This window comes from Strix uralensis, chromosome 1 (assembly GCF_047716275.1).
Source record: "Strix uralensis isolate ZFMK-TIS-50842 chromosome 1, bStrUra1, whole genome shotgun sequence".
NCBI lineage: Eukaryota > Metazoa > Chordata > Aves > Strigiformes > Strigidae > Strix > Strix uralensis.
In genome coordinates this window covers 15,736,205-15,761,233 of record NC_133972.1, presented here as the reverse complement: position 1 = coordinate 15,761,233, position 25,029 = coordinate 15,736,205, and the positions used below count along the sequence as shown (strand labels likewise).

Here is a 25,029-nt window from a genome sequence, read left to right as displayed (position 1 = left end):
GCAAGCAGGGCAGAAGACCAGCGTAGCTGAACAGATAAATCTGCTTGGAACTCAGGAGGAAAAAGAAATTGTATGATCTCTGGAAGCAAGGTCAGGCTTCACAAGAAGATTACAGAGCCATGGTTTGCTTGTGCAGGGAGAAGTCACAAAAGGCCAAAGCTCAACTAGAGGTGAAACTTGCCAGTATGTATCAGATAACAAGAAGGGCTTTTTAAAGTATGTTAATAGTAAGAGAAGGTCTAAGAGAAACATTGGACTGACAGCCACCTGATAAATCAGGATGAAGAAAAATAGCAGAGGCATCCAATGCTTTTATTTCCTCTGTCTTTATTAATACTGATAGACCTAGGGGTGCCTTGTCCTCCGAGTTGGAGGACCACAACTGCAGAAATAGTGATTTTCCATTCATGGACACTGACACTGTAAGGCACCAGCTGTATCAACTGAATGCTCATAAGTCCATGAGGCCTGATGGAATTCATCCCAGAGTGCTGAAGGAGCTGGTGGATGTTACAGCAGGACCTCTCTCAACCATCTTCAAAGGTCTTGGGACCCTGGGGTGGTGCCCGTTGACGGCAAACCAGTCAGTGTTACTCCAATGTACAGGAAGGGCTTGAGAGAAGCCCCAGGAAAGTACAGACCTGTTAGTCTAACCTCAGTACCTGGAAGAATTATTGTGAAGATCATACAGCTACTTAAAGACTTTTAAAGAACAATGCAATCATCAGAATGAGTCAACATAGGTTCACAAAGAGAAAGTCCTGTCTAATTTGATATCCTTTCATGATAACATCACCCGCCTAGTGGGTGAAGGGAAGGCAGCAAATGTAGTTTTTCTGGATTTTAGTAAAGCTTTTTATACTGTCCCTAATATCATTCTTCTGGACAAGTTGTTCAACTGTGAGATGAGCAGGTAGACAGTGCTCTGGATGAAGAGCTGGCTGAAGGGCAGGGATCAAAGGGCTGCAGTGAATGAGACTACATCTGGTCAGTGACCAGTCACCAGCACTGTTCTTCAGGGCTCAATTCTATGGCCAGTTCTGTTCAATCTTTTTATTAACAACCTGGATTCAGGAATTGAATTCATTGTTAGTGAGTTAGCTGATGATACCAAACTTGGAGGTGCTGCTGACTCTCTCAAGGGACGAGAGGCCTTGCAGAGGAGTCTGAATAGACTGGAGCATTGGGCAGTCATCAGTGGCACGATTCTGAACAAGAACAAATGTCAGATTCTGCATCTGGGATGGAGTAACTCAGGCACGAGCCTAAATTGGGAGAGGAATGACTAAAGAGCAGCCCTGCAAAGGGGTTTGGGGGTGCTGGTTGACAGGAGGCTCGAGTCAGCAGTGTGTGCCCTGGCAGCCAAGAGGGCAAACCACATCCTGGGGTGCATCAGACAGCATAACCAGCCTGTCAAAAGAGGGGATTATCCCGCTGTATTTAGTGTTGGTGCAGCCTCACCTTGAGTACTGTGTGTGGTTCTGGGCCCCACCATTTAAAAAGGATGTGAAGGTACTTGAATGTCTCCAGAGGAGGGCACTGAAGCTGGTGAAGGGGCTGGAGGAATGTCCTGTGAGAAGCGGCTGAGGGTTCTGGGTTTGTCTAGTTTGGAGAGGAGGAGGTTGAGGGGCGTGCTGAGCTCTTCTCCCTGGTACCCAGCGCCAGGAATGGCTCAAAGCTGCATCCGTCAGGGGAGGTTCAGACTTCACATGAGGAAACATTTCTTTATTGGGAGGGTGGTCAAACCCTGGAACAGGTTTTCTGGAAAGGCTGTTGATGCCCCATGACTGTCAGTGTTTGAGAGGCATTTTGACAATGCCCTTAACAACCATGCTTTAACTTTTGGTCAACCCTGAACTGCTCATGCAGCTAGACTAGATGGTTGTTTTAGGTCCCTTCCAGCTGAATTGTTCCTCTCCTCTCCTCTCCTCTCCTCTCCTCTCCTCTCCTCTCCTCTCCTCTCCTCTCCTCTCCTCTCCTCTCCTCTCCTCTCCTCTCCTCTCCTCTCCTCTCCTCTCCTCTCCTCTCCTCTCCTCTCCTCTCCTCTCCTCTCCTCTCCTCTCCTCTCCTCTCCTCTCCTCTCCTCTCCTCTCCTCTCCTCTCCTCTCCTCTCCTCTCCTCTCCTCTCCTCTCCTCTCCTCTCCTCTCCTCTCCTCTCCTCTCCTCTCCTCTCCTCTCCTCTCCTCTCCTCTCCTCTCCTCTCCTCTCCTCTCCTCTCCTCTCCTCTCCTCTCCTCTCCTCTCCTCTCCTCTCCTCTCCTCTCCTCTCCTCTCCTCTCCTCTCCTCTCCTCTCCTCTCCTCTCCTCTCCTCTCCTCTCCTCTCCTCTCCTCTCCTCTCCTCTCCCCTCCCCTCTCCCCTCCCCTCTCCCCTCTCCCCTCTCCCCTCTCCCCTCTCCCCTCTCCCCTCTCCCCTCTCCCCTCTCCCCTCTCCCCTCTCCCCTCTCCCCTCTCCCCTCTCCCCTCTCCCCTCTCCCCTCTCCCCTCTCCCCTCTCCCCTCTCCCCTCTCCCCTCTCCCCTCTCCCCTCTCCCCTCTCCCCTCTCCCCTCTCCCCTCTCCCCTCTCCCCTCTCCCCTCTCCCCTCTCCCCTCTCCCCTCTCCCCTCTCCCCTCTCCCCTCTCCCCTCTCCCCTCTCCCCTCTCCCCTCTCCCCTCTCCCCTCTCCCCTCTCCCCTCTCCCCTCTCTCCTCTCTCCTCTCCCATATGTAGTCAGGAACAGGCTGATGCATTCTTCAGTTTAACTTGAAAAAACATCCCTTGCAGTCTGGCAAAAGGAAGCCACAGAGCCACGGAAAGTAGCAGCAGGAATAGAGCCCAAGCAGTCCCTGTTTCCTCAAGAGTGAGAACGAGAACAATGAGCATCGGTACCAACCACACATAAAAGAAGAAGAAGAAGTAGGTAGTGTGTAGTACCATGGGGTATTTCCCAAAGTGTGACACGTATCAATGACAAACACACTTTTTGCCTTCCCAAACTTGCTCCACCGCTGTGCTTCCTGGCCAGCGATGCATGAGAAACGCTCTCGTGCCTGCCCGGCGCTTGTGTTGCAGGCAGGGAGAGCTGGAAAGGGCAGCTCCGGATGGGGCAGCAAGCCTGGAGCCCTTCCAAGCACAGGCTGCTGGGCACGAGCAAGAACCCCCGGGGAAATGGAGCCAAGGGAAGAGCAGAGTCGCTCCTGCTACAAGCTTGAGATGGGCAAGAGAGCCAGGGAGAGGCAGGGCACGAGGGGCCTTGGAGGGGCAAGAGCCGCAGGCAAGAACTGAGCGAAAGGACTCAGAGGAGCCCTGACAAGGGGCTGTGCTCAGTGCTACAGAGGACAAGCAGCAACCCCCGGGGGGCACCCTTGGGGCCCACCCTGGGAGTCTAGAGAGCTTCCTCCCCCCGGACGTGAGGCACGAGGGCCACCTTTGTGGAGCAGGAGCAGCAGGCACCTGGCCAGCATGGCCCAATGGAGCCCTGGCCAGGGGCCGTGCTCAGCGCTGCAGAGGAGGGCAAAAAACCCCCAGGGACACTCGCTAGCCCACCGTGGGGGAAAAAAAGCCTTCCTCCCCCCAGCTGCAGGGCACGAGAGGCCATCTTTGTGGTGCACAAGCAGCACGCAGTGACCCAGCCAAAAGGGACCAGAGGAGCCCTGGCAAGTGGTCATGCTCAGTGCTGCAGAGGAAGGCAAAAAACCCCTGGGGACCAGTGCCAATGTGCCCCGGGGGAAAATTCCTTCCTGACCCCAGCAATGGCGGATATAACTCCCAAGGATCATTTTTGACTTATAAAAGCATTATTATGAAGAGTTAAATTTTGATATTTCCCCTCAGCAATGTTGACCCTTTAATATATGCAGTTTCATATCAGAGAACACTAACATTACCTTTAGCAGAAAGGAAATAAGAGTTTACGCATAGCAAGACCCCATTTGCCGTTTTGCTTAGAATAAAAATACAAAATGCATCATCTTCACCTAAAGTTTAGGGAAAAGCAGAATAAATTGAACTGAGCCTGGAAGTAACTGCATCCTTAATATATGTTTTATTCCATTATTGCAGGAAAACAAATACCAGTGAGGCCTTTCAGGCTCCAAATCAATGGCAGAAAACCAAGACCTACAGTTTGAAATCTGCCGAAGTTTTTTGTTCCATGAGAAAAAACTCACCTGATTTTTCCAGTGAATAAGTCATCACAGACAAATGGATCAATCACCACTTACAGGAATGCAAGAAAATAATGCTGGGCAAAACCATGATGAGCATCCATTCAGGCAAAAAAGATTAAAGGTGAGACTATTGTGATTAGACTGAAGCTATTTACCTGAACGCCGCCATCCTTACTTTGTGAAAAAGCATACTGTAACTTTACTTCCGTTTTCTACTTTTTCAGATGTTTATGGATTCTAAAGATACTTTTTAAATCTCCATTCTTCTATTAACTGATTACAGACAACTGTATGGAGGACCCTTTTTGCAGGGTGTGTGAGCAATTACTGGAAAACCTGTTAGAAAATTTTAGTCTGCTCTTTTCCACGAGAGAAGAGGCAGACCTGATTTTAATAAACCTTAATCCAAATCCGCAAGATTTTATCATAGTTGGCCATACAATCTGTTTAGTTAGCAGGGACAAGTTTTTTTCCTTTCCACAGGAAAAAAAATTAAAAGAGCCTTTTCAAACAAACCAGCTACATACAGCCTTCTAAAGGGAATGCTGAATGATTAAAAAAATGTTCAAGTGTAATTGAAAACTGCCTGAGAATACAATTGAACAAGCTGGTGGGCCATGTACTCATACAAAATATATTATTTTTTCTCTGACTGATTATACATTCGTTGCCAGCTAACAAATGAAACTCTAAAGAATACACACAGTTGTTGCAGTCCTCAAAGCCATGGTGCTTGAGAATGTCTACCAGTAACCTCATTACTACTACATATGGAAAAATAATGGACTTTTCAGTTTGCTGCCAGTTTCAAAAAGTTGAGTGAAACGAAATTCATATTGCATCAGAATAACAAAAAGGTAAAGAACAAAACATAAAGATATGTTCTTAAGAATTTTTGTTACTACAAACTCATTTTATGTCAAATCTTTCTGAAATATTCCATCTAGGAGAAAAAAAGTTGAAATTAAACAATAAGGTATTTGGATTTTTTTTTTTTCTGTTTCAGCCTGAATCTTCTGATTTTAGAAGTGAGCTTTTTAATGCAATACACAAATACTAAATCTTTTTTTTTATATTTTTAAAATGCAGGAAATAGATTATTTAAATTTTAAGTAGTACCTACTACCAAAATAGACCCATATTTGTTAATGGTAATAACCAAAGGTAATAAATGAACTGAAGCCTGTTCTTACTTAATTTCATGCCAAAATGTATGAACATGTATGTAGGAACAATCACAACCATCTCTTTCTAGAGAGGGGATGGAGGAAAACAATCCATACCCAGAATGCTTATAGAGACAGATGGCATTTTTGGTCTTAAATTGCAAAACTCTACTATTTAAAGACTACCATGACCTGAGAATATATGGAGGAGGAAAGGTATCCATTTTTATGACGCTTAAGGAAAAAAAAAATATCTCCTGCATGGCAAAAAGCTAGAAAGTATGCTAACAAAGAAGCAAGCTTACAAACAGAGCACATATTCAAACAGATCTTTAAAAGTTTGCAAAGAAAAATAACAGTTCGTTTCCCTATTCTCCCTAGTTTAGATGCGAGTATTCAGCCATGCACCTTTAATGTCAGAAAGAGAATATCAAGCTATGTTTGTCGCTGATGAGCTGTGAAGATGATGGCTAAAAATCAAACACATAGACCTAAACACATATAGAACTACCCAGTATAAAAATACTGAAATTTAAGAGAAAAGGGGAAAAAAGGTTGAATGTTTAGCAGAACTCATAACTGTCCCATCCACTGTCACAAGCAAAGTTACCCAGTTCACAGAACCTCTGCTGAATGATTGTTTCAGTTCTGTAGTTTTTTCCTCACAACAAAATCCCTGTATATTAAAGCATTGTTACTTACAGCGATTTAATAAAATTGCTAGAAATATGATAACATAAATTCACAAAATACACACTTCAAAATGTTTTTTTTTCTTTCTGCCAGTTAATATTTTTATGCAGTTCCACCACTTAGATGGTCAGAAACGTCTGACCAGACAACTTAGTGGCACATTTATTATAAGTAATAAAATATCATAAGAAGAGACAGGGAATCTATGCAGATTACTGGACTACATTATTATTTTCACCATTTAGGTGAATATTCACATAGGTACCAAAAGTATAATAGCAGAAATATGTATGGATACTTTTATATACCTGTAGAGCTGTATTTTATTCAGCACAGGTGTTCCAATAGCAATCATGACACTTCAAGGGTCTTCGGCTCATACTTTTTTTTTTTTTTTTTTAATAATGCTATGCTGGTGAAACAAAATGCCCAGGGTATACTATTGAATCTGGCCAAGTGAAACTGGATCAGATTCCACAAAAGGGAAGTAGTAGCGACTTTCTCATCTACCTTAAATAGTGTCTTTGATGTTTGGATGCAATAAATGATTCTGGACAGGGTGGAGGTCTCTCATTAAGTATGTATGGCAACCATGTGAGACAGCAAATGAGAGACGGGTAGTTAGTTAGCACCAGCCAAATGAAACCAAGCAAAGGAGGTTTCAAACAAGTATCACAGCACATTTCCTAACAATGAGCAGCATAGCTGAATGTGGAATTAAGTGCCAAGGAAACAATGCCTTAAGTCAAAATTACTTCACGCAGAAAGGGTTAGTTACACCAACGATTACCCAGAAGATCTGCTCAGCCTATACTTTTTAGTACTTCAGTACTTCCTAATCAGTTTTTGCAAACATTCACTTGGTTCATCCCTTAACAGCATCTCCAAACCTTATTTTTGTTCTTGTAACATGTTTACATGACCAAGGTTTTGTTCATTTTACTGGAGAGTAAACGTTCTCCATACAAACATTAATTAATTCATAAAACCCTAAGGACTGTGGTTACTCTTCTTCCTTCTTTTCCCTGCCTCAGCTGAAAATATCAGGAAACTGAAACAGTAACATTTGACATAGGACAATACAAGTAGTATAGTTGATAACCAAAATGAACAGATCTGCAAACACAGCTCAGGTGACATTTGTTCAGTCACGCTGCTTCCCAAGTAGTATTAGCAAACAGAGCTGGTCAATGAATGGAAACAGCCATTCATGGAGCTTTATCATCATTCCTGTCACCTATTTGCCTTAACTATATTGATTATTTGCATGACTTTCTGCCATCTCCAAGTGATTTACTTCAAGTGTATCCTACACTTCAGAAGTGAATCATCTGGAATTTGAAAATTCTTACCATCAGACATACAAACGAGTCAAAAAGATTCAGACAGAAAATCAACACAGCCACATCAAAACCACTCTGTGAACAAAGGCATTGGTGAGTGCTTTCCACTCATGGGATTTCAGCGCTCAGAAGGCCTCATACAGTTACCTTGAAAAGTGTCTCCAAAGACTAACCAGTAGTATCACAAGTGCCATTTTTGGAGGCATTCATCTGCCACAGAATGGAGATTAAGGGACCTATTCATATGGCAATGATCCTGCAGGAGCTTATTATGATCTTCACGAATGAGTAGTAAAATGTACTATATTGCAGTTGTCATAGCCTCCAGATGCCATGTCTTTGCTGCCTGTCTCAAAAATTCATAAATGCGGACATGATGGAAGATATACGTCATGTGCCTTTGCTCTCTTTCTCCAAAAGAGCACAAATAAGCATCTGCCATCAGTTTTAACTTAACTGATTCAGTGGATATTTTGCCTTTGGTTATATTACTTTCTTCTCTGTGACTTGCTTTTTGATAAATGATGTCACTGCAAGTGTAAAGATCCTTTTTCCCCTTTACAGTGTATGATAATGATAGCTTTAAAATAAAAGCTAAAACTCCCATTGTCTAAAAAGTGTTATGTTACATAATAGTCCATTTGTTGTTATCCAGGCTTGTTTTTCTCTGCAAATCCTCCATTAACATAGCCATTAAGCAAGTTATTTATCCAATAATAGTACAGTACAGTAATATAATATTTTTTTAGTAAGACATAATCTGTTTTGCCCTATGGAGAATGAAAATCTTTTCTAAATTCAATGGCACTGTTTATTCACAGAGGAAAATACAAAGTTTAGTCTGAACCTTGTTGTAGAGGGAGTTCATAACTCTTTTTTGGTGTCTTCTATGAGCTCCTCTGTTAGAAGACAACCCCACAGACCTCATCTATACACAAAATACAAAAGGTGCAGTTTCAAAGACAGCCCAGATTTCAAACTTAAAGCAAAATAAAACAAAATTGAAAGAAGAAGATTTGGTAATGGTATGAAATTCTCCAGGTAAGAGATGTGAGCTCTAATCCCTCTCCGGAAATCACACCTCTTTTTTAACTTTAATTTGCTGGGCAAGGAAGAACGTGGATTTGACCTCTGGTAGAAAAAAATTAAATGTGTATCCTATATGTTTAGCCAAACAAAATAGGAACCTGAAAATATGGCAAGTAATGACCTGACTTTTGAATAAACAGTTCAATATAAGGAAGTATTTTTCTTAATACTCTGAAACTAATGACCAGGTTGCAGTAATGTGCAAGGAAAGAGTTTCTGTAGTCACTATGGCTTCCCAATTAAACATTGCTTGCCCTGTGAGAAAATGCCTGATTTTTATATCTTAAAACATGCACTCTAAAATATCTAAATAAAAGAATATATTCAATCTGAATTGAATGCTTATATGCTTATATGCAAATATAACCACTTCTAATCATAAGGTTAAAAACTTTGCCTCTGCCAAAGAACACGTCTACATGGAACAATGTAGCATTTTATACCTGGCTCCAAATGATGCATTTGAAGACAAGTTGGGAATTTATACACATTACTCTCTTGTTCCAGTAGTCATACCGAACGGCTGTCTTCCTCTCTCTTAACACAGTGAATTTTTAGTTTTAATTCTCAACTGCTCTGCTGCTACCTACTGATAGCATTTTGGGGACAGCCCTATTCTTGCATGACACTGCATTTTAGGAGGGTTTTTGAAAGAAAAGTCCCTATACATATAAAAATGTAAAATATTATTATTCATTTTCTATTAAAAAATTCTGTCAAGCAAGCAACTTTTCCTCAAACAACTGTAATAATTTTGTCAACATGTTGGTTTTACTTTTTCTCACATTACCTCTAAAAATATCGTGTTGTGTACCTACAGTATTTGTCTACCCATTTCATCAAAAATTACCACCTACTTTTACCTGAAAATACTGCAGCAAGGATCATGGGTTTTACTGTTTGATTCTGCTGCATTTTTTTCTGTTAAAGAGGGCCGTATTTCACAGAAAATTAGGTGTTGGTTTCTTTTATCAAACACCTGAATTTGCATTTGATGTACAAGTGAGGTATACTTTAAGTATTTATCATGCTGTAAAATTAACCATGCTGCAGTGTTTAGTATACTTAAAACAGCACGTAAAACATTTTAGCAGTATGATGGCAAACACTTGTTTATTAAGAGCCACGTACTGAATAATCACAGTGCTACCTAAAACTTCAGAAGCTTAGTTTCTCCTTGAGCAAGAATCAACTTCAGAATAACCCACGGTTCCTCTGATAACAGATATGCTGTTGTCTTTTTACAAACGTATCTAAGACCCATGTGTGCCCTCAGCACAGCAGCACCAACACCACAGCAATTTTGATTTCATTTCTCTACTAAGTTAATGCAGCTGCTGGGAAACTCTCTGTGGCTTCATATATGTTTTTAAATTAGGGCTTTAATTCACTGCATGGAAATAGGAAAACTAATACCAAAACACTATTCTTTGTGGTTCTTATTGGTGCTAAATGAAAGTAGATAGCCTTTTGACTATCTATCCAAATCAAGACAACTGAAATCACAAGGTGCTTTTCTCTTTTGCTGGTTAGGTTGGCAAAGGGCTCCCATATGCCTCAAGTCACCCAGTGAAGTCAATGGATGAGACTTCCAGATGTGTGCTCCTCCCCTTATTCCAACACCTGGTTATTAAAAGACAAACTTCAAATAGCTCCTTCCAGCTAAAATACCAATAAAGCCAGGATACTGCATAAAAAATATGTACTTAGAAAAAGGACATCAGACACTTAATTTTCTGAATGTTTGTAGACTTTCTTTAAGTGCTGGACTGAATTCAAGGAAGGGCATTTAGAAACTACCCTTGCTTTTCTTAAAATATAATCAGTTCTGCTCTTAAGTTCAGAAGCATTTGTACCATTGCTTATCCAGATTTCAAAAGAAATTCTAAAGTCATATTCAAATACTAAAGGAAAAACCTCTGAAAATCATGTCACATTTAGACAATCTGAGCTACTTTGATAGAATTCTTATTTATTTGCTCTAGCACCAGGCAATAAATTATGTCCTGTTTACCAGCTGTTCCCCTCAAGACCCAACGTGACATTTATCTGAATACTATCAACGACTAACATGACATTTGTCTGAATACTTTTTCCTCAACTGGCCCATTCAAGCTTATATAATCAAGTCTTCTGCAAAAGAAGATCAAAAGGAGCAACTTCAAAGCACTATTTCAAATTCCAACGTTCCATCTTCCAGAGAAGAACAAACTAGCAACTCAGAGCTAAGGTTACAATAAATATTTAATGGAGTTCTGGGCAATATAGCTAGCAGTCCTGGAACATCTTAATCTATCTAAGCAAAAAATACTTGAGATTCAGATTTTATCTGAGATCCAAACTGCTTTTATTTAGGGAAAAAAAAAAAAAAAGGATGATCATGGAAAAACTTACAATAGGAGCAGCCGTAGACTTCAATTCTTAACCCAATTTGACCCTCTCCATTCCAGTCCAAAGGAACTATCCGTACATAGCGAGCAATAACCGCATGTTGTAAATCATGCCGGACCACACTATCAGAGTTCGTATTTCCAGGAAATGCCTAAGGGAAAGAAGAAGAAAAAAGAAAATTTTCGTATTACATCTCTCTCACAGGCTATAAAGGTTCAGTTCTGAAGGAAAACATTAGGTAGTGATGTCGTCCTGAGTGTCTAGGTTACACTGAAGTTTGGTTTAAATGTTTCTTTGATAGTGACCAAATGAACACTTGATTTACAAAGTTTCACAAAAATATGTAAACAGTAGCACTGAGACCACTTCATCCACAACAGATATGTTGAAATCATAGAACAGCTGCTGCTAGGTAAGAGAGTAATCCATTTTGCATCACTAATCTGTTACTCAATTATTAACATGTTAATAAAAGTGTCCAACCCAGAGTGGTCATATTTCTCAAATCTGTGTCAATGTCTCAAATTTCTAAGAATTTAAAGTGAATGTCCAGTTTCTTTCCTTAGGGTCATAGCTGTCGCCCACGACACAGTCTATTTTTGATTAATAGAACTTTGAAAGTTAGGAAAGGATGCAAGAACTCTCAAGGGACCTTTGAAAATTAATGAAGTAAATATTTAGCACTTGGCTTGTAGTTTTCTACCTATTGGTAAAATAGTTCACAGCATCAAGCTTAAAAGTAAACAATACATAATTAGTTAACAAAGTAGACTAATTTTTTTTTTGTCAGTTTATGGACAAGTCATTCATTCATTCATGGCAGATGTTAAAGGCTATAATTTCATTATTTCAACATTTTCAGAGGAACTTTCACACTTCTTCATAGGTAGTTTTCAATAGAAGTGTCATGTAACCGTCAACAGAGAAGTCATAAACGAACAGAGAAAAGGTGACCCATTACTAGACAGCCTATGAAAATAAGAAATTTTTGTGCATCCTCATTAAAAAAAAAAAAAAAAGATATTTTTGCTACAGAGAAAAAATATTCAGTAGTAGTATCTACGCAGTCGCCATCTGAATAAATTCATATAAAAACTTATAATAAATACCCATAGTGGAATGAAAAACAAAGAAGGTAACAACTGTACTGTAAGAAATACTACTGCAAAATATAGTCATCAAAAATCTGAAAGAGAAAAAATTTAAGTCAGTCCTTTGCATACAGATATAACAATACCTAATTACATGCCCCAATACTACTTATTCCAAAAGGATATCTAAGGTGAATAATTACTTTATACAGTGCACAGTAGACCAAGGTGGTAAATTTAAGGAAGATCCACAGGATCCCTTGGGGACTCCAAAAATTATGACATATGCTAACGGTTACATTCATGTTAATTTTTCTGTACTGCAGCTGTTGATGCGCTAAATGATGATGATGGCACTCCTCACTTCATAGTTGAGTTTGTAAGATATGTTAATGTCAACGAAGCACATGTACAAGTGGTAAGTGTTTATAAGGACATTAACAGTTCTGCCTTTTGAGCTGAATAGAAGACAATAAACAACAAAGGAAAGTGTACAGCGAATGAGGACAAAAACCCCTTATTGAACATCTGCCTCTTCTGTTCTAGAAATCACAGAACTTCATGGAGGGAATAAAGAATTTGATCCTTTAAAACTACATATTTTAGCAAGCATGCAAAGTAATGCTCCATATTTCAAGAGCAGTTTCTGTTTGGGCACGTCTTAGTTTTGTGATGCTTGGCATAATCTTATCAAAATTCTCTTAATGTAGATTTTTGCTGATTGTTTTGTTTTGGGGTTTGTTTGTATGTTTGTTTAATTTAGTAGAAGTATTAGGGGCAAAGGAAGCTAAATATAGAATGGCATGGTATTTTCTATATAAATGATTAAATGATTGATGAAAACCGATTTTTGAAATCAGAATCATTTTCTGTGGCTCCCCAAACTTTGTGCCCTGACTTGTGCTTTACCAGTCCTTTGTCAGCAAGACTTACAAGCTGAAACCAGCAGGTGTTTGATATTTTGAAGGTTTTTATTGGTATATGATCCAGTAATCTTTGCTGAATGCATGAACACAGTCAATGAGGAATAGGGCAGTCTGTCATTAGTTTCCCATATTATTAAAATGCATTCCATTTAGTCTCCAGCAGAACAATATCTTTTAAATACAGCCTTCATTTAGATAAATGTGGTACAGTAATACACGCTCTGTGGATAATGCAAGCATCAGGCCAAAATCCATCATTGCAAGGCTGAACAATCAATTTACAGGAGCTTGTGAATTATGTACTATTGCTGTAAAATCTCCTTTTCTGACTGAGATTTGCACATGGACTCAGAAAGACAGGTTTTCATTAAAAATTGAGTTTATAGAATTTTCAAAGCCACGTTTGCCAAGGTTAACAAACAGTTTAATAAGATTTAAAAGTATAAATTAGACCCACATCTCTAATAATTATTTTTTTTTAAAACAGGGATTGAATCTCTGGCTAAAAAAAAAAATAAATATGGAAATGTACAATAAGAAACCCCCTTACAAAATTATTTTTTGGAAGAAGGTAGAAATAGCTGTATAAATTAAAAAAGTTTTTCAGATTGTTAACCTCATTAACTCACTTAAGTATTATTGCCAGATATCTGCTTTTCATGAGTAACATGGTTTTTCTTTAACCCAAACTGGGAAAATGACCAAAACAGCTCACTTGTCTGTAAAATAGGTAGCACTGTCTCACCAGCCCAACTCTAAAATGCTCTGTTCTACAGGACATCTTCCTTTTCATACTGGATAATGACTTCTGTAAGCTGCTTTGTTTCAGCTCACATTGCAATGAAAAGATTGGGAATGTTGTGAGTAAAAACTGCTTTTCTCAAAGGTAGTGCTCCACAGGACAGCAAAGTAACAAGAATGAAGAAAAGTAAGAAAATATGACCTCAAATCCTTTCTAAACACTGTTTTTGAACATATGTTGAACAGAATTTTCAAAAGTGCTCACTAAGAGTTTTGTGACTGCCTTCCTTAAGAGCAAAATTTGTTCAGCTCCAAGTGTTTTTAAAAAATTATCAGAGCAGGTTTATAGAACAGATAATATATTTTAATGGGCCAACTAATTGAGCTTTTTTAAAGAAACTAGAAAGAGCTTTTGGCATGGGAGCTCTCTTCAGCAGAAGCAGCAGCAAAAAGAAGCTTTATAATCTTTGAAATTCACTCTAGCTTTATCAAGATGCTTCAGCTGCAGTCTGTACATAGAGACACGGTGGAGAGATTCAGTATAATTTTCTTTGCATAAACAAAGACCCCGAAGGAAGCGAAGGTAAGTTTTTGTGAACTTTGGAAGAAACATTAGGGAAAGTTAAGATTCAGACTCACTTTTGTTTCCTGTATTTACAGAACAATGATATTCTAATCAATAATTATAAATGCTAAAGCTAAATCATAAATTTAAAGTAGTATTGTAGTAAAGTATAGTAGTAAAGTAACATACAGCTTAACAGTATTATTTAAATAAAACTGACAAAAATGAGTTTAGTTTCCTGTAAAAGGACAGTTTTGCAATACTGCTCGTACTCAACTTTAGGGATACGCAAGTACATTACAAAATCGCATTTTGCAAAAATGCTTTGATCACCTTTTACAATAATGGATTAAAAAGAAATTCTCAGCATTAAAAAAATTATCTCTGAAGTAAGGAGGCTCAAGACTGAATGAAAAGAAATGTTATTAAGTGAACAAAAGTGGAAGTTTTCATACTTTGATTAAAGAGGAAAAGAATGAAAGAATGTTGGTCAGATACTCAACCAAATGAACAAAAAACATCTGCAATCTTTCAACTCTTGGTGAAACAGAGAAAAAAACCTGCACTTCACCCCAAAAAATCATCACATATATACCAAAGAACCTAACTTGCTTTAAGGGGAAAATTAATTCCTCATCTGACTTAATTCAGGTGAAGAATTCTCCATCAAAATTAATGATTTTTTCAGAGACAAGTATTAAAATTTCTTCAATGCATCTCCTTTCTAGGGTGATGTAAAAATAGGGCAATGTATGGAATAGCAGGATGACACTTTTCCAGTTAAAAGAGGAAGAATAACTAATATTTTTTTTCATGTCTCTTTAATTACTAGTAATTTCTTTCATTACTTTAATTATATACTTACTATTATCCTTCTTCACAGTTATATTTTGCCATTGTCATTTTAAGCAAAGGAGGGAATAATTTATGGGTCTGAATTTATGAAAAATATCTAGGCTTCTAGCATTATTTTGACACAGCAATAATGAAAACACTACAGAGTCTATGTTCCATGGTACTATAGCTCTATAAATGGCTCTTATAATCAGAAATAGGATTTGTGTGTAAAGTCACATTAATAAAAGTGTGGTATTATAAAATATGGAAACATCCACAGACAGAGAGATGTCTGTGGGAAACATAAATGGGCTTTCTTTGATGACTCCGAGCTGAGTTAAGCATGGAGCTGGATAAACCTTAGAATTTTTATTTTATAGAAAATCCCCAAAATTCCAAAACAAATACTTTTCCAAAAAGTAGAAGTATTACAAGCTTGAGAAGTTGACAGCTTTGGTTATGGCTGTCAGCCCTCTCCATGCACAGCAAAGAAAATCTGGAAAACTTTGTTCTTCACTTGAGTTCTGAAGACTCTGCACCACTGAGGAGAGTAGCAGGGCAGGCTGGGTGCTGGGAGCTCTTGGCCAGCAGTGCTGTGGAAGGGTGCTTGGCATAGCAGGGCAGTCCAAATCCAGGGGCCCTGGAAAAACTTGCATCACATACTGGTTCTGCACAAGCTGACTGAAATCCATAGTAGATTTCAGAGACCAATATGTTTCAAAAACTCGTTCACATTTTATCACATGAACGTTTTTTAAAAAACAGTCCTTAACTTCATTAGAAAATTAAATCAAGCTCTAAAAGTACCTCATTGCTGCTGAAACATTTCTCTGCTTGATACCTATGAAAATCCAGCCCAAATGTATGATGTAAGCTGAAACAGCAAGAATAAAAGGTTTGGGTAAAGGAAGATGTTATGAGATTAATTTCAAGGAAGAAGGGGGGGAGAAAGAGGAAAAAACAGCACCTGGTAAGAAAACTGGTTGCACAAGTAAAGAAAAATAGCAAATAAACAGAAAGAATTGAATGGGTCAGAAAGCAACAAATTTGGGTTTGGTCTATTTTAGCTCAGTTTTGACACGTTCCTGTCCTTTCATGTCCTAGTGCTGTGTGGACTAAGAATAGGTGATAAGAAGCAGTAGTCTTTTGCTTGAAGAACCATTTCTTCATTCTCTCTATTGAACAGCACAATCAGTAATACTACAGCTTGCATACTCTACTCTTTCCTTAAAACCAAAACAAACCAAACATGTTCAAAGCAAAGCAGCATTTCCATAGCATCCTGCATAATCATCTTACGTAGTAAGACATCTAAATAGAAAAACAGTATCTGAAAACAATTAAAAGCTATAGCTGGCATTTCCCTTATCCCAGATGATGAAACCCTCAAATGATACCTCCAATGGGTGCTGAATCTCATCTTTGAGACTCATGAGCTAAGAGCTCAGGATGAATAACATGTCAAAAAGCTAAACATAATGTTGCTGATGGTACTCTGTGTTCATAGGAACTTGATTCTGCTATCAGTGATATCAGTAAATTCCCAATTTCAGTACAGTTATGCACATCCTTTCCTCAGCCACACACCTCTGTTAAGCAAGTTACTGATGTTATGAGCGTAGTACCACCAATTTCTGAAAAACTACTCACATATTCAAAGTAAGGCACATCTAGTAATAGGGTTTAATATAACTGAATATACATCTTTTCTATGCTCAAAGTATTTCCTAGCATTTTTTTAAACAGACCCATAATTTTGATCACATTACTCCCTTAAATTCTCTACAGATTCCTAGGGGCCTTATTTCAGGTACAAATTCGGTCTTTTTATGCTAAAAACATATTCTAACCACATATGCATCAGAGTTAGATGTATAATACCATGTTGTTATCACTATATTCAAATAATAATGCCAAAAGCTGTATTTGTTGCTTTTTACCCTTTCACATCTCCAAGCAAAACTAAATGATTCAGCATTACTGATTTTTATAACAAAATATGCTAACATTTTATAGCCTGCTTAACCATTGTTATACTTAAAAAGAACCTGATGTCATCCATAGGAACATTTATTTTTTATTAACAGGAGCCTCAAGAAATCTTTAAGGGATAATTCTGTCTTCTGTTCACAGATGACTCCTACAGATTTCAGTTTTGTACTCTGATTCCTAGAAAAAGCTTTTAAAACTTGAACACAGAGAATTGGAGGAATCATAGAACAAGATATGATACCCCGGATACAATTTCAGACACTTGAAATAAAAACTACAAGTAGGAGTTTCATATTCAGATCAATCACTGAGTTTTAACTTGGTGTATAGGGTCCGTTGTTTTTCTTTTAAAAAACCCAACAAAAAAAACCCCTACACACAAACAAACAAACTAAACCCCAAAAAACCCCACAACAGCACGGCCACTCTTTCCAGAACATGATTAATATTAACCGCAAGTGAAACGCTCTTTCCTCCCTTTCCTCCTCAGGCACTATTGTAGGATATTATTTTTGTTTAATTTACTTTGAGTAATGAAGCCTAAAGTCAAAATCCAAAACAAAGAACTACCTCTCCACCCTACTCATACACCCCAAGCCCAAGAATTAATTAGTTTTCTCATACTTATGCATATTAATTGTTCATACCTTTTTATGTGTAGAAACGCTACTGAGTTACCTGTGCATTTTGTTAAGGACTGCTTTCCAGGACAGAACAGCAATTCTTTGTTAACTTTATATTACATGAATATTTGAGATAGGACATCTGAGAGTGCACGTGTGTATAGACGGGGGTTTTTTGTTTGTTTTCCCCACAAATCCACTTAATCACCCTATTCCCTTAACGCTTAGACTCAAGAACAAGAGGACACAAACATATGGATACTGTTCAATTTTACTTTATGAGACATCACAGATGGCATCACAGCAAACACAGCAACAGTCACACTTCTCCGCATCCTGAAATTGAACATGATATTCCACAGATGTGCCAAATAGCTCACCAGCAACTATCTGATTCTCTTTTGGTGCTGACACCAAACATAACATGAAAAACTTCTACTACCGATATTCACAAAATTAGCAGATAAATTTCAGGTTTGCATAACGAACAAGAGATTTCAACCCCTATGTTGAACCATGGAGATTTTGTTCAGGATGACATAAAATGGTGAAAATTTTAGAATTCCTCAAAACTTAAAATATACACTAAAAACATTAAAATAACATTAGGGTTCTAAAGTCAACACTGTTAGTAGAACTAATGTTTCCTGAAGAGTCTTAATGAATTCCTGTATAACATTATAATATTATTTCCATAATTACATGCTATTTATTCCCCAGACATTCATATGTACAAAAAGAGAAAATTGTGATTATCCTTCCTGAGACCCTAAACAACTGAGGTTGCAGTACCTTGAGATTTTGGGGTGTTTTTTTCATTTTTAACCGTATCTTCATTCAATAACAAAACCAAATGAGCTTGATTTGGAAACTTTTGCTGATGAAAGCCCATCCTTGTCTTTGGTAATTTGTTTCCAAGATTTAAGATCCAGTACTTACTTTACTTATTTAATTTCTGAAAATATAACCTTCAAGTCACTGAATATTGTTACATCTTTGCTGTCAAGACCAAATGATTACATCATCAGTAAAAATTTCTTAACACACTGGGGAGTAATCATTAACTTGTTCTTAGTCTCAAACTAAACAGATTTTAACTCTTATACGTTTCAGGTCACAGGGTAGACCCACTCCAGGGATAACTTGGGGTTTCATAATGAGTAAGACTGATATCTTTAAGATAGTTCCTTTATTTGCATGAGAACTGAAACATGCATAATGTCCAGGCCTGTGTACTGCCAGATGGACAAGGACTATCTTCCAGGAAGGTAACATATAAGGTGTGCCCTGTAGCACAGGAGCTGATTCTCTTTGTGACAGTTCCCATGTGATGCTAGACCAGTAAGTTGCAAAAAACTTTTTAATGACACTTAGTAGTTTCCTGGGCACACAAATTGATTAGGTAGTTTTGACTTAATCTTTCACTGTCTCAGTTCCACGTATAAAATAGGGACTAACAACTCATTTTATGGGGTTGTAAAAATAAAATAATACTTATTAAGCACTTAGTCAAGTATTTACATGATTGCCTAAATTAGACATCTGAGCCTTTTGTGGTCACTCAAGCAAAGCAGGAGATGGGAACTAATTTAAAAGCTTGCCACTCTTCACTGGTTACACAGCAAAACATAAATTTTCTTGCGTACAATATAAATGTATTCTTCAAAATGGAGAATATAATCAACAACTTAGTCCCAAAAGTTGCCCTGTGACTGATTGACGTTAAAAGAAAAAGAATACAAAAACCAGTGTGAAATGGTTATAGAGACAGAATAAAAACTGCTTTTCTCCCAGGGAGTTGTGGGATTTTATTCATTAATAGACAAAAAGTACTTTTGCTACATCTTCTGTTGAATGAGAGACAGGAAGAATGTGTTTCCAAACTAACTAAACACAACTGCAATTATTACTGAAATAACAGCAGTAGCTCTCTGTTCACTGGCTGCTGGGCTGCAGAGCTCAACACTAACAGTAGTTTTCACCTTGAGAAGAAAGGCAAGCACAGAGGAACCCAGTGTGGTCCTTGGTTTCTTTTCCTCTCTAGTACTGATGTACTTGGCGATTTTCACATACTTCAATGCTTTTTAAATAGCTTTCAAGTAATTTTCAGAACAGTATTTATTCCTTGTACACCCATTTGGTCTCAAAGCTTCTTGTGTCTCTTTTACACAACTCCACTACTCTATTGAGTTATTTATATAAGACTTTGCAACCCAAGAAGTGGAGGCTGTTACTAGTGAGTATACTTCTGAGAGGCAGGTACAAACTCAGCAATGTCATTCCCTGTCAATGTCTGCATTTAGTGCATCAGAGTATAAGGCTCTATGTCGCCAACATCGCTGTTTTCCAGTAATGGCAGGTGTTCTCAGTATCACCAGCTTTTATAGTGAAGACGTCATAATCTTCTTGCTATTTATTAGTCTGGTATATCCCTTTCTCTACAACCAAAACCACTCTTTGTAGTTATTTTTAGGAAGAAGTGGAAAGACAAAGGAACTAGGATCTCTCTATCTTTGACTTTCCCTGCCTTCTAGACTAGTTTAGTTACTGCTTGAGAGTATTTTGAAAACATGCTTAGAAGTACTCAGAATAAATTTGGAGTTCTTCAGAAGGAAGAGGCCATCACAGTGTTACTCTGTTTCTCTACAGGATTGCAGGAGGCACCTGCAGGAAACGTCTTTACAGCCATTTGATAAAGCTCTGTAAATACTTGTAATAGTACAAGCACAGCAGCCAGGAATGACTGTTGGCAGTTGTGCTTTGTTGCTTACTTACTGTACGAACTTAGACTAACTGCCCAATGTCTCTGAAACTCATTCTGTCTGTAAAACGGAGATAATACTCTCAGAAGTGTTTGCTGAGAATTAATTAGCTATTATTTATGCACTGTTCCTTTAAAAACAAAAACAATCTATGCAGTTTTTACATCCCTGTTCACTTGGAAAAAAAAAAAAAAAAAAGATAAAAATCAAATGACAGAGACTCATTGACTTTTGAGGCCGAGAGGGAGCATTATGATAATCTTAGTCTGGAGTTCAGCAGACACAGAGCACCGACTCCCATGCAATAGTTCAAGTAATGAGTTCTCAGTCTGGGCTATACTATACTGCAACATCCATAACTTCATCCAGTCTTGATTTCAAAATTGAAAGTGATGGAAAATCAAATCTATCACACCCCTACAGAAGCTCTTCCAATGTTACTTACATTTGTTGTTAAAAATATGCATTACTTCTACTTGGGCTTTGTCTGGTTTGTTCATCCGGTCACTGAATCTCATTACATCTTTTGTTCTGTGTCAAAGAATGGTTCACTATCATGGATACCTTCTCCTTTGCAAGAACCTTCCAAACTAGGATGAGAAAACACTGGCCATACTTCCATAACATCAAAATAATCAGATAATTAAGCAAAACTGGTAATTTGTCTGGAACAGTTTGCAAAATGACAACGTGATCTGGCTTGCAAAATCCGTACAGACTTTCTTTTAAAGACACTAGCTTCCCTCCCCGACCCCCGATGGATATGTAAAATCCAACTAAAATAACAGTATGGGTTTCCATTCTTTTTTTATTGAATTCATTCTCTTGCTCTGTCATTGTTTTACACATCAGGGTCCAACCCCTTCTTAAATAGGATCACCAAAAGGTTTCCAATTATCACTCACATCATGCAGCTATCTAGCTGGGGTTGCTATACCATACTGTAACAAAACTTTTGGACAGTCTCCACTGTGCTTCATATAATCTCAGCTATGACTTAATGATACAAGCAATATGATAACACAATAGCTCCATTTTAAAATTGTCATTTCTCTTTTTGTAAAATAACATCAGTTCAGATAATCTCTGTGCAACCCAAACTGATTGCTTAGAATAACTTTGGTACAAATGTTAAATAGCTGTCAATTAATATATCAGAGGCCGTGGTGAATACCTAGTTTAAAGGAAGAATGTGACAAAAGTTCAATACATCTTTGAATACAGACGCATTTTTTTTCAAAGACCCCGATTTGACACTCATATATATGCACAATACAATCACTTAGCCTTGTTACTCTAAGTTTGCTTAGGGAAGAATAAAAAAATATGCTTTAGACAGAGCAGAGAGCAAAGCAACGTAGAAAGAAAGCAGCAGTGACAGATCCTTCTTTCAACAGCTTTTCATAAATTCTCTTGGGAAGCTAACAGTTTCATTGAAGGGAAAGAATCAATGGTCCTTCATAAAAAGAAAATCAATTAGAAAGTCATTACCTGAAAATTAGCACTCAAAAACCAAAATTCCATTTTAAAGGCAATTAGACTACATGTCAGTACTAAGCTGAATTGCACTTGCATTGATGTATGCAAAGTGATGAACATCCTCCATCCCTAAGAGATGTAGAGAGTGAAAAATTAAAGAACATGTTTATAGACACTAATGAATTTATTTTTTTGCAAGTTATCTCGAGCAGCAGATGACTATGCTGGGCTTTATAACAGCTTTACATTGTGTATCTCTAGTACTGATGTTCTTACTGGAATTACAGCACTTGAGGAAACCTTGCTTTTGCTCGCTGTCACAACAACACATAGGAAAACAACTACTACTGTAAAAGTCAGAGAGAGGGCTGAAGGCAGGTAAGTAACTCAGTAGCCTCTTTCTCCCAATAGCTTGTCATAGTTCTGGCGTGATTCATGTATTGTGCCACACTGGAAAGGCAAATAGTGCTAAGCACTTGAGAAGGAGGAGTAGACAACATCTCACAGAAGAGCTAATACCTTCCGTTGGGCTGCAGCTGGACAGTCAGCTCATCGTGTCTTCCTATCTACAATGACAAGGCTAATCCACCACACCTGGGTGTGCAGCACAGAACGAGTGGTACATCCCTCCCTCACAGGTCTGGTCTGAGTAACAGGAGGCACCAGAAATTGCTCCCTAAAGGTGGGATGCTGCAGCTTGCAATGCCAAAGCGGCGTTTTGATAAGTGTCCTTGCAAGGGAAGGGGGCACTCCCCCTACATGTACCATTAGAGATTTAATCTTAAAGACAGAAGACGAAAATCAAAGAAACAAGACACAGAAGTACCAATTCATTATAGAATGTTAAGCACATCTTAAACACATACTTAACATCATGCACACACTTAAGTAGAATTAGGTTAAATAGCTAAAATACAAGTGCCATCTTGAAATGAGATGCTTTTCTGAGTTTGGGTAAAAGGGCTCAACTTCAACAGCTTAATTTAGGTGTTAAAGTGAAGTGCCTAGCAGCAGGCATGCTAGAATAACCAAGATATCCCCATCAACCCAGCAGATGTAACACAATGTGCAGGGGGTCTGAGATGAGCCAACAGCTTGTGGCCAGGCAGCATGCCTGAGGTGTCTCAGCTGGTGCTGGGCACCTAAATTTGGGAAACGTGCCTAGAGCACATGTATGAGATGAATCCTGCCCTAGGGCTATCTACTTATCTTCTAGCAGTATAAACTTAGTTCAGAGAATAAGTTTAGATAAAGGTCTAGCCAAGTATTCTGGTAACAGTTACTTGTACATTAGAAACCAGGTATTCTAGGCCACAGGAATGTATACAGTAGAAGGTTCATATACAAATTCATAAACACTTCTTTAGTTATACAAATTAATATTTTTGCCTTAGGGTTCGGTGATGGCAGAAGACTAATGCTTGGGAACAAAAATACCAAAATCCTATCAAATTACTCTTATGCTGGGGCCCATTTTCTCCAGGTTGAGAAATTAATCACCGTGTTTAATTGAGCCAAATAATGGGGCTCAAAACACTTTGCACTCCATCCATGATTCGAAAATCTAGCACAAAGACCATAATTTTAAAGTGTTAAGCTGGGTCTATGGAGCGGTACCGTAAACAGAAAAACGGAAAAATTAAATGTCAGAAATGAATACAAATATTGCAGAATGAGATGGCATGGTTTTTAAAAAACTCGAGTACTCCAGAACCACCACATACTATATTGTCTCTCATTTAATCAATAGCTAACAAAACTTTTTTTTAAAACACTGTATATGCCTACCTAAGTTAGGTGTCAGTGTAAGATAGCATATAAATGACCAGTATTAAAGAATATACATGAAAAGTTTCTGGATACTCATTCATATTCTACAACTGTAGCTCTGGTTCTTTGGCTCCACTTCCAAATAACCCCAGTGTATCTCAGCAGAATACCTAGACATCTAAGTCACTGCCTGTGTTTAGGAAGCTGGTTTGTTCACTCGTGAGAGGTGCTCCTAAGAGGAAGGATTTTAGAAATTTTCTCAACACGAATACTGAGTACCTTATCTTTTTGCTCCAACAGGTCAATCACTAAGTCAGCTCTGCTTTCTTTGCACATCATCTGTAAATGAGAATGCTGAGGGCTGACTTCTCACGTATTTGTTGTGTTAAGGGAAAAAGAACTATAGCAGTAAATGATGAGAATATATAAGAAGTTGACTCTAATCACAACTATGCAATGCTGTATTCCTGGAAGTAGCATTAAACCCTTAGGGCTATACTGGAAAACTGCTGTGTGGAGCTGTAACTATGCACTTGCCTTTGACAGATACATCTTGACATAATGTTTGAAATATCTGAGCAAGTGACCCGACCTGTTCTAGGCCCAAGTGAGATGCTGCATTTCTATTCAGGGGAAAGTTCATCAATTCAGACATCTACAAGTTATACACTATTTATATTTCTACCTAAATTCTGAATTTAAAATAAACATGTCTTCTCAGACTGTAAGTGTACTGATGCATTTTAAAAGATCATAAAAGTCATAAATGAACAAAGTTTTGTAGAAAGAGTCAAACACAAAATACTGTAACGATAGTATTGAGTTCTCAAGTGCTAAAAAACAGTGAAAAGAATGAAGTGGGGAAGGGAAGAGGAAAGAACAGTGAAAAAAAAGTCATTTAAAATTAAGGAGCCAGGAAATATGTCTACATTTCTGCCAACTTCTGCTGAAGAAGGCCTGGTAGCAGCAGAAATCAGGAAATCAGAGGATGCTTTTGGTGATTGCTGGGTCTGATTAAGTCTCTAGTTTATTACAAGATTATTTCATGTTTCAGAAATGGCAGAAAATTTCAGTACTGCCTGTTCAATAGGATAAGACACTCTTGGAATGCACAGTAGTGCTTCTCATCAGTGAAGCCTTGCGTGTATGGTCCAGAATTTTATTAGGTTTATATAGTGAAGAAATAGTATATTTTCACAAATTTCTTTAATTATTAGACAGGCTTAAGTTTTTTAAAAAGAAAAAATACAATATTGCATTTTTGTGTGATAGTTTTAAAAGGAATTCACAAGTATTTTCCTAAACAGAAATTGCCCTAACCTTAATGAAAAGTTCTTCTGTTAGTGAAAATCTGAACAATTCTATACTCCTTGTTTATGGCTCAATAAAGGCCAAGCTATCCTCTCCTTAAGGAGT

At 38.2% G+C, this 25,029-nt stretch overlaps 1 protein-coding gene across 1 annotated transcript in view; it reads right to left on the bottom strand.

The window, feature by feature from the left end:
• The window catches only part of CNTNAP2 (contactin associated protein 2), a 1,208,535-nt gene that overhangs the window by 670,533 nt on the left and 512,973 nt on the right, over window positions 1–25,029 (bottom strand). Inside the window, exon 4 of the mRNA XM_074892371.1 lies at window positions 10,831–10,978. Within this exon, the coding sequence (XP_074748472.1) occupies window positions 10,831–10,978 (148 nt within the window). The remainder of the gene's footprint in view (window positions 1–10,830; window positions 10,979–25,029) is intronic.